At 32.4% G+C, this 16375-nt stretch overlaps 1 protein-coding gene across 1 annotated transcript in view; it reads left to right on the plus strand.

Annotated features, from left to right (window-relative positions):
• The window catches only part of LOC120421974 (uncharacterized), a 207688-nt gene that overhangs the window by 100486 nt on the left and 90827 nt on the right, over positions 1 to 16375 (plus strand). Inside the window, exons 2-3 of the mRNA XM_039585284.2 lie at positions 1759 to 2392; positions 14560 to 14995. Of these exons, the coding sequence (XP_039441218.2) occupies positions 2041 to 2392; positions 14560 to 14995 (788 nt within the window). The 5' untranslated portion in view covers positions 1759 to 2040. The remainder of the gene's footprint in view (positions 1 to 1758; positions 2393 to 14559; positions 14996 to 16375) is intronic.

The raw sequence follows: 16375 nt of genomic DNA on the forward strand, positions 1-16375 counted from the left end.
GTGTATTGCTGTTGTTGTGATGGCCAAGTGCAAGGACACCACCAAGCGTCAAGCTTTTCTGGAACGATGCGGTAAAAATTCCACCACGTGGCCTGGTTCCCTCATCATATCTATGCACTGCTCAACCAACTGCTTTTTAACGGTTTTTTTTAGGTTAGTTGGAGCGAAAGGAATGCCCGGAGTTTTGCACGACTTACCGCTCTTCCAGTAAATGAAGAAATAGTTTTGCAATTAAAAATACTTTCACGTGAAACTAAGTACGTTTTAAGCTTGGTGGAATATACACGATGAAAAATGCTTCTTAGATGATCAAAAATTCTCGTCTAAAGTTTTTTTTAAAGTGCTATGAGCTGTGGAATTTACTACGCATATATGACCTTTTCCAATAAATCTCTACGTGAAAACTTCAATTTTAAACTTTTAACTGTTTAATATATCGGTCAATATCCTCAACAGATATTCAACAATTTTCAATAGCAGGCATTTAAGGATTTTTTTTGTTTTCTACTGTCTTACATCTTTGTAGAACAAAAATAACTATGGAAAGTTACAAAAAAAAAAAAAACAAGTTATTTTAAAATGAAAAATGTTTATGGGTCAACTGAGTACACTTTTGGACTTGACCTTCACCGATTTGGACCAAACTTGAAGGGAACGTTCATCTATCGATATTTAACAGAAATCCCAAGTTTGGTGCTGATTGGACCATCCCTCTATTTTTGGCACCACCCTCTTTTTTGGCGATTTTCTAAAAAACTTTTTTTTTTTCTTTTAATCTTAACTTTGCAACTATTTGAGCAAAAGACTTTCTACAGGTTGCATTTTATAGAAAATTGTCCAAGGAATTCGATAAAAATAAAATTTTAACCCTCAAATGCCCACTAATATTATATTTTAACGATTTAAGTATTAAAATTCAGTTTTGACCAATATCTTATATTTTTATTTGTTTTATTTTATCACCATCGTGTTCCCCGGACAATTTTACATAATAATCAATGTAGACCTCAATCTAATATGAAATATTGGCGAGATACAGCGATTTTACTTAAAAAAGTTTGATTTTGCGCAGCACTCGGAAGTACATGGTGTACTTTTCAACAAAAAGGGATGAATAGTTCGTTTTTTATTTGTGAGAAACTTATTTAGGATTTGAATTCATAGGACAGAGTTCATTTTAGTTTGAGGTCTACATTGATTATTATGTATTATTGTCCGGGGAACACGATGGTGATAAAATAAAACAAATAAAAATATAAGATATTGGTCAAAACTGAATTTTAATACTTAAATCGTTTAAATATAATATTAGTGGCCATTTGAGGGTTAAAATTTTATTTTTATCGAATTCCTTGGACCATTTTCTATAAAATGCAACCTGTAGAAAGTATTTTGCTTTAATAGTTGCAAAGATATGATTAAAAGAAAAAAAACTGTTTTAGAAAATCGCCAAAAAAGATGGCGGTGCCAAAAATAGAGGGATGGTCCAGTCAGCACCAAACTTGGGATTTCTGTTAAATATCGATAGATGAACGTTCCCTTCAAGTTTGGTCCAAATCGGTGAAAGTCGAGTACAAAAGTGTACTCAGTTGACCTGGAATGACCCTTATATAGAGTCAATGCATCGACTTTGTGAGTTGGCATTGTATCAGAATCAGAACAACTTGTGTTCATTCAATTATTGAAAATATTAAAAACTTTCACAAAATTTTCGAGAATTCTCTGGTTATACATATTTCCTTATGCCTTCCATTTCAGGTCATGACCCAATCTGTCTCTTCCAAAATCGAGACAACGAGTTGAAACATCCGACAACCCCACAAATCGGCCCCCATCTGCTCCAATTGTCACACCACAAAAATCAACCAAAATTCAATTTGCTCACCCAAATTTGAAAACTCCCCGCGAACCTTGAATCCACCCTGCCGGTGAACCTTCGCTGAAACACACGCTGGACACGTGGTGCAGGCTGGGGACCGGCGGCGGCAGCAGCAGCAACCTTAATGTGGACTAAGCGCCGTCGAAGCCACCGCCGCCGCCATGATGTACCAACAGCAGTGCTGCATAATTGCACTCATGATAGCGCACAGCCTCTCGACGCATCAATCACCGACGACGACGTCAAGGCCACAATCCGACGTGGAAGCGACGGGATCCGCAGATGACCCGGCGTTGTTGGGCAGGATGTTGGAGGTTCTGGATCTAGTGGGGGAGCAACGTGGGGGAAGTGACGGTGATGGGGAAGTGTTGGGAGGGTTGGAAAGTGTACAAGAAGGATATGGGAGGGGACACAAGACTAAGGAAGGGGGTAGTGACGGTACTAGGAATGTCCTCGTAGATGACCTCGTAGAGCTGGAGAAGCGCGGAGAGTCCGCGAAGAAACGCACAGAAGGTTAGTATTCTCGAACGGTTCCTGGAATCAATAACTTTACAATTTTTAACAACCTTACTAACCCTTATCGCCGCGATCCAACGGTACACGTGCCAAAAAAAACTTAACAATTCCACGAACCAGAAACGTTACATGAAAAAGAACAGGTTCGCAGCAAAGAAAACTTCTCAATTTTCAAAACACAAATTCGATCGAACTAATTTGTTAAAAAGTTGTTCGAGAGCCAGTTTTTCACGCTAAAATACCGGAAAAAGGAACAAAACTGAAAAAAATCATATTCATTCCTGAGGCGTACGCCGTTTTCTCAACTCGGAAACTTGGCCCAGAAAGTTTCCACCGGACCCCGAGAGAAGGACCAGCACATTTGTGGTCGATTTCGTGTCAGTAAGAGCAGAGAAAAGTGGAATTTATGCGCCACCTTTTGGCCTCTTACGAGGGAAACTCGAAAGTTGACTTGACTTGGAAGGACACAAACCGGCGTAGGCTTTGGGCCGGGTTTGTGGAGGGAGAAATAAAGTTGGAAAAATCAATTTGCAAAATAAATTTTCTACTGCCTCTTCTGCAGCAGAGTGACAGACGTCGTTAGCACGCGTTGACACCAGCTGGTGGAACATTATTGGAAATTAGAATATTTTTATGATTGACAAATATTCTAATTTCCAATAATGTTCATAAAATCATAAAATCATAAAATCATAAAATCATAAAATCATAAAATCATAAAATCATAAAATCATAAAATCATAAAATCATAAAATCATAAAATCATAAAATCATAAAATCATAAAATCATAAAATCATAAAATCATAAAATCATAAAATCATAAAATCATAAAATCATAAAATCATAAAATCATAAAATCATAAAATCATAAAATCATAAAATCATAAAATCATAAAATCATAAAATCAAAAAATCATAAAATCATAAAATCATAAAATCATAAAATCATAAAATCATAAAATCATAAAATCATAAAATCATAAAATCATAAAATCATAAAATCATAAAATCATAAAATCATAAAATCATAAAATCATAAAATCATAAAATCATAAAATCATAAAATCATAAAATCATAAAATCATAAAATCATAAAATCATAAAATCATAAAATCATAAAATCATAAAATCATAAAATCATAAAATCATAAAATCATAAAATCATAAAATCATAAAATCATAAAATCATAAAATCATAAAATCATAAAATCATAAAATCAAAAAATCATAAAATCATAAAATCATAAAATCATAAAATCATAAAATCATAAAATCATAAAATCATAAAATCATAAAATCATAAAATCATAAAATCATAAAATCATAAAATCATAAAATCATAAAATCATAAAATCATAAAATCATAAAATCATAAAATCATAAAATCATAAAATCATAAAATCATAAAATCATAAAATCATAAAATCATAAAATCATAAAATCATAAAATCATAAAATCATAAAATCATAAAATCATAAAATCATAAAATCATAAAATCATAAAATCATAAAATCATAAAATCATAAAATCATAAAATCATAAAATCATAAAATCATAAAATCATAAAATCATAAAATCATAAAATCATAAAATCATAAAATCATAAAATCATAAAATCATAAAATCATAAAATCATTAAATCATTAAATCATAAAATCATAAAATCATAAAATCATAAAATCATTAAATCATTAAATCATAAAATCATAAAATCATAAAATCATAAAATCATAAAATCATAAAATCATAAAATCATAAAATCATAAAATCATAAAATCATAAAATCATAAAATCATAAAATCATAAAATCATTAAATCATTAAATCATAAAATCATAAAATCATAAAATCATAAAATCATAAAATCATAAAATCATAAAATCATAAAATCATAAAATCATAAAATCATAAAATCATAAAATCATAAAATCATAAAATCATAAAATCATAAAATCATAAAATCATAAAATCATAAAATCATAAAATCATAAAATCATAAAATCATATAATCATAAAATCAAAAAAAATCATAAAATCATAAAATCATAAAATCATAAAATCATAAAATCATAAAATCATAAAATCATAAAATCATAAAATCATAAAATCATAAAATCATAAAATCATAAAATCATAAAATCATAAAATCATCAAATCATCAAATCATAAAATCATAAAATACTCGTCATCAATAGTTAATTGATGATTTGACACACTTTCCCGCCGAAAATTGTTGCCCTCCGTCAGAAATTGCAAATTCCAAATAAAATTCTAACCACAATTTCAATTAAAATTGTTTCCCCTGTTGACCTCAACCAGCATACTTCTGATGGTCATAGTCATGCTCGGAATGTGCTGTTGTTCCTCTGTAATCGGTCCCTCACCAGCAGTGACGGAAATCGTTCATGGCCAGTGCCTGCGGTCGACGCGTTGAGACCAGTTCAAACATTCCCGGGGTTGAGTTCCAAATAATTGGCAACAGTGGAATTTTCCCATTTTTCATCGTGGCAATTTCGGTCAATCAACCCCCTGCGTTGCCTGCCAGAAATCCATCAAATGTTGCCTCCCCTCACTTTCCACAACTCGCAATTCCCAAAAATGCAATTTGTGGACCGGAATGTGTTAACAACTTGTCATTTCCTGCTTTTCTTGCCCCATTATTTGAGTTACGACGATGATGGCACTAATGTTTGAAACATTTTGGAGGGGAACAACAAAAAATGCTCCATTCCAATCACGTGTCTTCGGAGCACATGACAACCAGCAAGTTCTTTACGAGCCGCAACTCAATCATGCCACTTGATGACGCAAGCCATCAAAACTAAGCAAAATTGGCAACACTGCTGAAAATCTTGAAACCCGTTGCCAAGAATCGTATGTATGCCACTTGAGGGTCGTAAAAGAAATGCGGCTCGAAAGCAACAAGAGTGTGACAGAGCGTCATAGTTGGTGTTATAACAAGTGTTTTGGGAAGGGAAAGTTTACGATTTGGCACTCATAAATTTTGGGGAGGGTAGAAATCGATGCTGCTTCTTGAAGGCTGAAACTTGTATTGGTTGAAAACTGTTTTAATACATTTCCGAAGAAGTAAGATTTTGCGGGATTTTAAACAAATATTTTCCGTGTTTTTCAATGATTTTATGATTTTATGATTTTATGATTTTATGATTTTATGATTTTATGATTTTATGATTTTATGATTTTATGATTTTATGATTTTATGATTTTATGATTTTATGATTTTATGATTTTATGATTTTATGATTTTATGATTTTATGATTTTATGATTTTATGATTTTATGATTTTATGATTTTATGATTTTATGATTTTATGATTTTATGATTTTATGATTTTATGATTTTATGATTTTATGATTTTATGATTTTATGATTTTATGATTTTATGATTTTATGATTTTATGATTTTATGATTTTATGATTTTATGATTTTATGATTTTATGATTTTATGATTTTATGATTTTATGATTTTATGGTTTTATGATTTTATGATTTTATGATTTTATGATTTTATGATTTTATGATTTTATGATTTTATGATTTTATGATTTTATGATTTTATGATTTTATGATTTTATGATTTTATGATTTTATGATTTTATGATTTTATGATTTTATGATTTTATGATTTTATGATTTTATGATTTTATGATTTTATGATTTTATGATTTTATGATTTTATGATTTTATGATTTTATGATTTTATGATTTTATGATTTTATGATTTTATGATTTTATGATTTTATGATTTTATGATTTTATGATTTTATGATTTTATGATTTTATGATTTTATGATTTTATGATTTTATGATTTTATGATTTTATGATTTTATGATTTTATGATTTTATGATTTTATGATTTTATGATTTTATGATTTTATGATTTTATGATTTTATGATTTTATGATTTTATGATTTTATGATTTTATGATTTTATGATTTTATGATTTTATGATTTTATGATTTTATGATTTTATGATTTTATGATTTTATGATTTTATGATTTTATGATTTTATGATTTTATGATTTTATGATTTTATGATTTTATGATTTTATGATTTTATGATTTTATGATTTTATGATTTTATGATTTTATGATTTTATGATTTTATGATTTTATGATTTTATGATTTTATGATTTTATGATTTTATGATTTTATGATTTATGATTTATGATTTTATGATTTTATGATTTTATGATTTTATGATTTTATGATTTTATGATTTTATGATTTTATGATTTTATGATTTTATGATTTTATGATTTTATGATTTTATGATTTTATGATTTTATGATTTTATGATTTTATGATTTTATGATTTTATGATTTTATGATTTTATGATTTTATGATTTTATGATTTTATGATTTTATGATTTTATGATTTTATGATTTTATGATTTTATGATTTTATGATTTTATGATTTTATGATTTTATGATTTTATGATTTTATGATTTTATGATTTTATGATTTTATGATTTTATGATTTTATGATTTTATGATTTTATGATTTTATGATTTTATGATTTTATGATTTTATGATTTTATGATTTTATGATTTTATGATTTTATGATTTTATGATTTTATGATTTTATGATTTTATGATTTTATGATTTTATGATTTTATGATTTTATGATTTTATGATTTTATGATTTTATGATTTTATGATTTTATGATTTTATGATTTTATGATTTTATGATTTTATGATTTTATGATTTTATGATTTTATGATTTTATGATTTTATGATTTTATGATTTTATGATTTTATGATTTTATGATTTTATGATTTTATGATTTTATGATTTTATGATTTTATGATTTTATGATTTTATGATTTTATGATTTTATGATTTTATGATTTTATGATTTTATGATTTTATGATTTTATGATTTTATGATTTTATGATTTCAACTTTCAAAAAGCACAATTTTGTCTCTGTCAAAACTCTCGCTACTAATAATTAGCCACCTGCTGTTGTTGATCCAAAAGTTTGACGTGGTGCGTCACCATCAGCATTGCAAATTGCGCTGCGACTATAATTGAAAAGCTACCACCGGCTGTCGCTCAATAGATTTTCCGAGAATGGTCTGCGCAAAACTTTTGAGGTTTCACTCGCAACGTGCAATTTCGTGGAAAACACTTTTCACGCATTTTCCACACCGTGATGAGGGAGGGAGAGGTGGCAAAAACTCAAACCGCAAGTGTTTGTGATTTTAATTTGATAACTTTGTTGCCAACACAAGAGCGACAATTTTCCACAATTCAATTCAATTCAAACCAACGTGCGGGCTGCTGTTGTTGACAGAAAGTGAGAGGAAAATTGGGAAAATTTTGCCCTGCATGCACAATGAGAAACTGGTTGCCACTTTGCAGCCGGGTCTCTGCAGGGGAAAGTTTTATTTACTGTTACTACTGCGGGTCAGTGTGTCCGGCACCGAAACAGTTTTGTTGAAATTGGACCCCCGTAAATGTCGTAACTATTTTCATTGCGTGGTCTGCGATGTGGGGTTTGTTAGCGGTTGCAATATAAAACAACTGTTGGAATCGGAATAGCTCTTTTTTTCAAATTTGATCTGATTTAAATCGTTGAAATCGTGGAGTAGATGACCATATTTTAGACATTCTAGTCAAAAATTGGATGGAATTAGGACCGAATCCTTAATTTATTGATTTTAAGCAACCTGTAATGATTCCAACTAATGGATCCATTTCTCTTAGACTTTGACCAAATTTATCAACCGTTGCCAATGCCACGGCTGATGAGGGCAGCCTCCAAGGCTACTACTTTGTGGGAAAATCCCCAGCCGCCGATGACAATCAATTTCCCGCCTGCTCGTTAGAGGGTGCCGCCGGTCGTCGAGAGATGAAAAACGGCCAACGTGGCATCTGGGCATCGGTTCTGTTTTTCCGCCCCATTGACCGACCAACCAACCTTCATTGCACTGGTGCTGGCGGCGGCCAAGCGGAAGCGTTTGATGATAAGTCGGCATTAGGACGGCGTGGACCCAATCAACCCCGACATTCCAAACCACGGACGGTCCTGACCTTGTCCTTGTCGTAAAATTGCGACCACCCCCCCGAATTGCTGAGCTGGTTGATGGCAAGCGGATTACTTGCCAGGGATTGTCGCAGGATATTAAGGGTAGATTGGTGGCCTTGGGGGTGATCTGTTAATTTGATGGCACGGTTTTGGCGCAGACTTGGCTATTACAGAAATTTGATATTACATTAAGTTTCCATTACATCAACTTGAAGATTCACAAACTTTTAGATTAAAAGGCTTCCAGTTTCCCGAGGAAATACACTCAAACAACTCCAAATTGCACATTTTGCTACTTAATTCCAGCAAACATCCTTCTCATTATACCTACAAAGTTTCCTCGCCAGAAACTTTTTTCCGCCAACAGAGCAGCAGCTTGTTCAGATTTCCACGTGGGTGCCTCCAGTTTGCCAACTTCTCAATTAGCAAGTTTTGTTGCAACACGAATGCTTCCAAACAAACAATACCCAGCCCACTTGTCCCCCTTCAACAACTGCAGCACCACCTGGCGGAGAGTAGCGCCAACACCGCAGTTTATTTTCCATGCTGTGCGCATTATTTTTGTTTGTTTCTCCCCCTTCAATGAAACAATAAATCAACCCCCTGCTGGAAAATGGCGCGAAAAGCTGGGGGAGAACTTTTCTTTTAGCCTTTTTGAAATGTTCCTCCCCCCGTCTCTCCCTCCACTCAACTTCAAGTGTGTTTGTGCAACAACGCTCTTTGATATGTATGCAGTGCGAAAAGCAGCGAATATTCATTCATAAATTATAATTATGATAGCACTTCCGGAATTGCTTGGCCAAACCGGTCGAGAGGGGGGGGGGGGAAGGAGGATGCCTTTTATCTGCAACTTGCAAACCGAAAATGGCTGCCATTTTCCGAGCTGTCCTCCCCCCGTTCCCCATGTTGGAGTGGTTCCAAATGGGATTTTCACTGCAAACTTGCATATTTTGAGCGCGGAAGGGTCAACGCGAGAAAAAAACAAAAAAATGAGCCAAGTGCGAATCTGGGGCCAAAATTTGTGATTTTCAATGTCAGCGTTCGGATAGAGCGATGATGTGGAGAAATGGGACAGATTTTTTTTTTCGTTTTTCCGAGGGAATGATGACCGGAGGACGCAGAGGCGCAGTTTTTAAATTTTATAATCAACTGAAACTATGATTTTATCAAGTACCTAATTATTAATGAATAAAGATATATAAAAATTTATAAGATACTGCTGATAAAAAATGTTGCTCTTTGGAATTAAAGAAATAAAAATTAATTAAAAAATAGACACATTTAGTTTGAAAGATTCTTATTACTGGAAATTGAAAAAAAAATACAAACAAAGTATTATGATTTGAGATCTTACCCATTTCAAGGGAATCTGACTATTTCGAGCCAGACAGGAATCAAACCTATCACCTTGTGCTTGCAATGCTAAACCTAAAACATTGCTACCAAGAAATCGTTCAAAATCAAAATTTTATGAAAATAGTAGTCTAATTAACTGAAAACAATCGGAAACAATGTTTCTGCATTAATAATCATATTTTACATGTTTCAAATGTTGAAACCATGACCCGTTATTTAATTTTTTTATCTCTTTGTTTGCCCCACCCTCGACTTAGGTCTTCTCTCTTTTGAAGTAATTTTAGTCTATTCGGAGTAAAGTAATTAATTTATTATACGAATAAACAACTAAAATATATTGGATAAGAGATATTTTTTTGATTTTATTTTTTTTTAAATATCTGAAATAAGTATTTATTTTTTTTCAAAAATACCGAAAAAATCATAATGAATAGGTTTTACATTCCAAAATCGATTATGCAATATCCTCGGAAAAACTTCACTTGTTCACTTGAAGTATTATTATCGTTATCAAGATACGATAATTTGAATCATATTATAAAAAAAAAAACCCAGCTAAAAAATCCAAGATATTTGATGATGCAGTATGTTAAAAAGTGTAAGTTCACAAAAAATCTAAAAATTCCGTATTTTCAGCAAAATACAAAATTTTTCAAAATTTGCCATATAAGATAGATTGACGCAATTTTTTTTATTAAATTTTAAATACTAATATTTAAGCAAAAAAACTTTATTTTTAAACCAACAGGTACAATTAATATTTTTTGACAAAAAAAAAAAACATTTAAAAAAACAAATTTTCAAGCCTGACTTTTTTTATTTTGACAATAAAAGATCACGAAATGGTGCATACATCATTAAAATTATGCTTCTATGAAAAATTTACAAAATAGCAATGAACTAATGCTAAATACTTTGACGTTTTGTAACGCTCGGTGATCCTAAATTTGTAAAAAAATATCTTTTTTTTTTGTTATCTTTCTATTTTTTAAAGTTTTTGTCCCTCGGCTCTGGAAGGGGTCAAGGAGGGGGGGGGGATAACAAATACACGCAATACAATACATCCTGATTTATTTCGATTTTACTGGTAAGTTTTTTCAATGAAAATTCCAGTTTTAGTGAATAACAATGATTTTTTTGGTAATTTTTTAAGGAGGGAGGGGAGGAAACTTCAATTTTCAATGCAAAAAAAAATATGAAATTTTCTGGTCTTATCTGGAAAAAACTACATTTATGAAATATATAGAAAACAATCGATTCAAATTCTACTTCCTTCCAAATGTTCTTTCCCTGGTCTAAAAATCATTTTAAGCTCTTTAATGTTTTGTTATAAGAAAACAATTTTTATAAATGTTTTTCTACAAGCAAAGCATTAAATGATTCAAGAACAAATCATTTATTTTATTAGCAAAATCGTATAACCTAAATTGCTTCATGTAATGTTCAGACATGAACAAAAGATGCACGCTTTACTTTTCAATACGACACTTTATTGATATCCGGACCGATTACAATACCCGACTGTATCCGACGACTGTCGGTGGTGAAAGAGGACGATCTCTGAGACACATTGAATATCGAACCTAATTGCCATAATTTCAGGGAAATTACTACCTAAATTGGACACAATAGATGTTTGATACGGTACTACTTTTGTAGTGACCAAGGGACACTACACTTCATATTATGGAAATAGGGATATTTTTTTCCATTTTCACATTTTTTTCAGAATTCTGAGCCAATAAAAACATAACAAGTTTGGAACCTTTTTAGATTTTTGAAAACTAGTTACATCGGTTACCTACAGTCAGAAATCTAAATCTTGACAAAGAACTTTCACAAATACATCAGAATTTTTGAAATTACAAATTGAACATAAAGAATTTAAAAAGCAACTTCGTGATTTTTTAGAAATACAATCTTTGAAAATGATTTTTTTAACCATTTTAAAAAAGGCAAATATGAATCAAAATAATAATTTTGAAACACAATAAAATGCTTTAAAGTAAACTTGCGTAACACTTAAATATCCAATTCATGGATTTGTTTAAGAGGCAGTTTTTGTAAATATTGCTCGGTTTGTTCTAGAGGTCGTATCGAGGTGCTCCGATTTGGATGAAACTTTCAGCGTTTGTTTGTCTATACATGTGATGAACTCATGCCAAATATGAGCCCTCTACGACAAAGGGAAGTGGGGGGGAACGGGCATTGAAGTTTGAGGTCCAAAAACATGAAAAATCTTAAAATTGCTCGCATTTGCTTAAAACTTCATCAATTCCAACTCTCTTAGATGCATTCGAAAGGTCTTTTGAAGCACTTTAAAATGAGCCATAGACATCCAGGATTGGTTTAACTTTTTCTCATAGCTTTTGCAAATTACTGTTAAAAATGGATTTTTTTTAAAACCTGAATATCTTTTTGCAACAGCCTCCAACACCCATACTCACACAGGTCAAAAGATAGGTAATTTCATGGACTATAAGCCTATGGTATTAACTTTTTGGCCAATCGCAGTTTTCTCATAGTTTTTTTTATTTTTCTATAACAAGCATTTTACAACGTTGGTTTTTTGCCCTGTAGGCTTCCACAGCGGCACTTTTTGGTCTCAATTTTGTCATATTCGGAATCCTCGGACAATTTCACGTAAGTTAGAAGTATTGGAGTTGTAAATTTGATTGGAAAAAATGCCATTTAGAATGAAATAAAATATTTTTAACATCTTGTCGGATTAGGGGTAAAACAGATATTCGCCTACTTGATACAGCATTTGACGTATTGATCACATGGTAAATAAGATCTATTTCTTTTTTCAAAAATGTTTTATTTAATTATTTGTTAAATCAAATTTACAACTCCAATACTTCTAACTTACGTGAAATTTTCCGAGGATTCCGAATATGACAAAATTGAGACCAAAAAGTGCCACAATGACGGCCTACAGGGCAAAAACTAACATTGTAAAATGTTTGTTCTCGAAAAACCGTAAAACTATGAGAAAAACTGCGATTGGCCAAAAAGTTAACACCGTAGGCTTATAGTCCATGTAATTACCTATCTTTTGACCTATAAGAGTATGGGTGTTGGAGGCTGTTGCAAAAAGATATTAAGGATTTAAAAAAATCCATTTTTGACAGTAATTTGCAAAAGCTAAGAGAAAAAGTGGAACCAATTCTGGATGTCTATGGCACATTTTGAAGTGCTTCAAAAGACCTTTCGAATGCATCTAAGAGAGTTGGAATTGATGAAGTTTGACGGAAATGCGAGCAATTTTAAGATTTTTTAGGTTTTTTGGACCTCAAACTTCAAAGCCCGTTTTACCCCACTTCCCTTTGTCGTAGAGGGCTCATATTTGGCATGAGTTCATCTCATGTATAGACAAACAAATGCTGAAAGTTTCATCCAAATCGGAGCTCCTCGATACGACCTGTTACACATTGGTGAAAAACTCGCTCTTAAGAACATTTTAAGATGTTTGAAAATTAGTTTAATCAGCCATCAGAAATTCAAATCTTTGCAAAACATCTTTTTGTAAAATATTCACAATAACTTCAGAGTTAAAAAAAATGGATCATGGAATTTGAAAAGCAATTTTGTGAAAAAATTGAAATTGTTTTCTATTCATACCAGGTTCAGAATTTTTGAACCAATTTTGAGAAAAAACATATATAAAAAACAATATTTATTATGAAATACAATTAAATGCTTTGAAGTAAACTTGCTTTAAACTCAAAAATTCAAATCATGGATTTGTTTAAGCAAACTTAAGCAATTTTAATGCAAACTTAAAAAAGACACGCCTCTGCTTCAACTCCTAATTTATGCCCAGCATTGAATTCCACTTGTCAGCGATAAATGGGTTCGATCAGAAGAACCAGCTACCGCACCGCAAACGAAGTTTGCTCGCCACTTCTAAATTGGTTGTCGAACAAAAACTTAATCCTGCGGCCTGAGCCTGGCCATCATCGTCGCTTCGCTGCGGATGAAGATTTGATAAATTATCCAGCTGCTGGGCCATGCCGCGCTGGCGCTCGTTTCTCAATATCAGTGTCATCGCGTAACGAGCTCATTTATTCAAGGGGAGAACTTGTTTTTTTTTGCAGTGAAGAAAAGTTTGAAGTTTTTTTTTCAAACTTGCAAGCTTTCATTGTTAAATATGAAATTGTACACAAAGATTAAGGTTACGTCACAAGAAATTACTTTTTTCGGAATTGCGTTTGCCTTTGCTTCAGAAAAATCATACCAGAGTAAAGCGACAAAGTTGGCAGCGTTCAGCTCTTTCTCCTGTGCTGTAAAAAAAAGTTTTTCAGCTCTTACAAGTTGAACCTGAAGTTGGATATTGTTGCGTTACTGGGCAGACTCCAATTTTAAAAATGGGACATTTATTATCGAGTTTTTTTTTTCATCTCAATACACGCTGAACTGCAGTATGAATTTCCATGTTCAAGCTCTAGTCCGTTTGCCAAAGCGTTTCCACTCGGAATTTTCGAGTTCAAGAGACACATTTCCCCCTCCCCCACTCAGACGTCCCACGCCAGAAGCCATCACACACGCAAGACAATCAATCCACTTCCAGTTGAATTACGGCTCCGAACCATCCAAACAAAAAGCAAATGTTACTGTCCCGTAACAAGTTCGGATGTTATTTGCCAACTCCGGTCCCTCCGGTCCGGAGTTCCATGTCCAAGTCGTGTACTTTTATTCTACCCCGTTTTTATTCTTCTTCTTTTTCTTCCTCCAGGCCAACAGTCTCCACAATCCGGTGATGACCATCACCCTGTAGACGGGGACACAAATCCATCGACACAACGAAGCCTTGCGGCGGGACAAGACAACGACGCCGGTGATGTCCTCGATACGACGGCCACCGTTTCTTCCGCCAGCTTCCTCCCGACGACGACGACGACGGAGACCAGCAGTAGCAGTAGCAGCGGCGGCGGTAGTACGATGGCCCCTAGCGTTCCGGCGCCCCAGCACCAACATCAGTCCCAACCTCAACCTCAACAGCAGCAAAAACATCGGACGATCAACTCGATGAACCTGAACCCGACGACGCCGGCCATGGTGGTGAAGCCGGTGGACGAGCACCGGAAGCTGCTCAAGAGCACCGGGCCCATCCTCAACTACGTCTTCGATTCGCACCCGCCGTACTACAAGTCCAACTACTACAATAACCGGTAAGCTTACTTCTTGTTCGTCTGTTGTTTGCTTTTCATGCGAAGATATCAGCAAAAACGATGACTGGTCTGAAAAAGTTTTCTCGAAAAAAAAAATCTCAGATTGTGTAAATCTACCTAATTCGACTAATCTTTCCAAACAACATCGACCTTCCTAACGCAATCAATTTCAGGAAACACCAGCAAATCTACACCTCACAATCTGTTTGAAACTTCAGATTGATGAAATTCTACGAAAAGATTTGAGTCCTCAACCTTGCTGTTTACTCGCATCAGAATTGTAGTAAACAAAACCGGCAAATCTCAATTTCCCGGAAGCGAGCTTTTCTTTATCCGTTTTTCTCGGAGCATTCGGAAGGCTACCAGAAAGAATAGCTCAAGCAAAAGTTTGCTCGGGTGGATCTGGTTGGATATCATTATGGCCTCAAGGCTGGTTGGATAGACATTATTATTAGAAGACTAAGGCTGAGCGATTTGCAAGAAGTTAACCGTGATAAATTCATTGCTTGATACGAAACGAGTAAAGCATGGGATTAATTGTATTTTTTGGCACTTTAATTTAAATCGTTTGATCGTGTTTTTGGAATCCTTACAAAAAAAGTCTTTGCAAATGAAAACAAATCCCAAAGGTTTCATGTTTTACATTTAAGATCGAACCAAAAGTTTCTAAAAGTTTCTGATTGAAAAATTATTGCAAATTTGGTAGTACTCAGAATAAACTCAATTTTCTATTCAAGGTTATATTTCCAGCTACCATGGATCAGATCAATAACGCTACAAATAAATTTATAGAAATTTTTCAGCCACAATTGATTTTAAAAATTTATGAGATGGACACTATTTTTAAAACCAGGTAGAAATATTTTATTTTTAAAAAATCAAAGGAAAAGATTGTAACTCTAAAACTGCATAACTTATCAAAATTTCTGTTTTCGATTGCAAATGAAATTTACATCCAATTTTTTTAGCTTTGGAAATATTTTGTGTGTTTTCTCGAAATATTCAATGAATCATAACTTAGCCAAAAAACATCATCAATTTTGCACTGCAGCTCAAAAATTGTCTCCTTTTATCCATTAAAAAATATCATTATAAGATGAAATTATTCAAATTGATTTGAATTTTGGAAGGATTAACTTTTAATGAATAAATATTACCTCTTTTTATGTAATTTTTCCTTAACAAATGTGTAAAAATTTAAATTCAGAAGAAAATTTTACCATTTATTGGTGTTAAATTAGGCCGTTGCGAAAAATTTCAACATCGCAATAAAAATAAATGTTACAATAATTAAATTTAAAAAAATTACAGTTTGGTCGAATTTTTTAAAGAAAAAAATCTTTTGGGGTACTGTATAGCAAAATTTCACAAGAATTTTTT

This window comes from Culex pipiens, chromosome 2 (genome assembly GCF_016801865.2).
Source record: "Culex pipiens pallens isolate TS chromosome 2, TS_CPP_V2, whole genome shotgun sequence".
Classification (NCBI taxonomy): domain Eukaryota; kingdom Metazoa; phylum Arthropoda; class Insecta; order Diptera; family Culicidae; genus Culex; species Culex pipiens.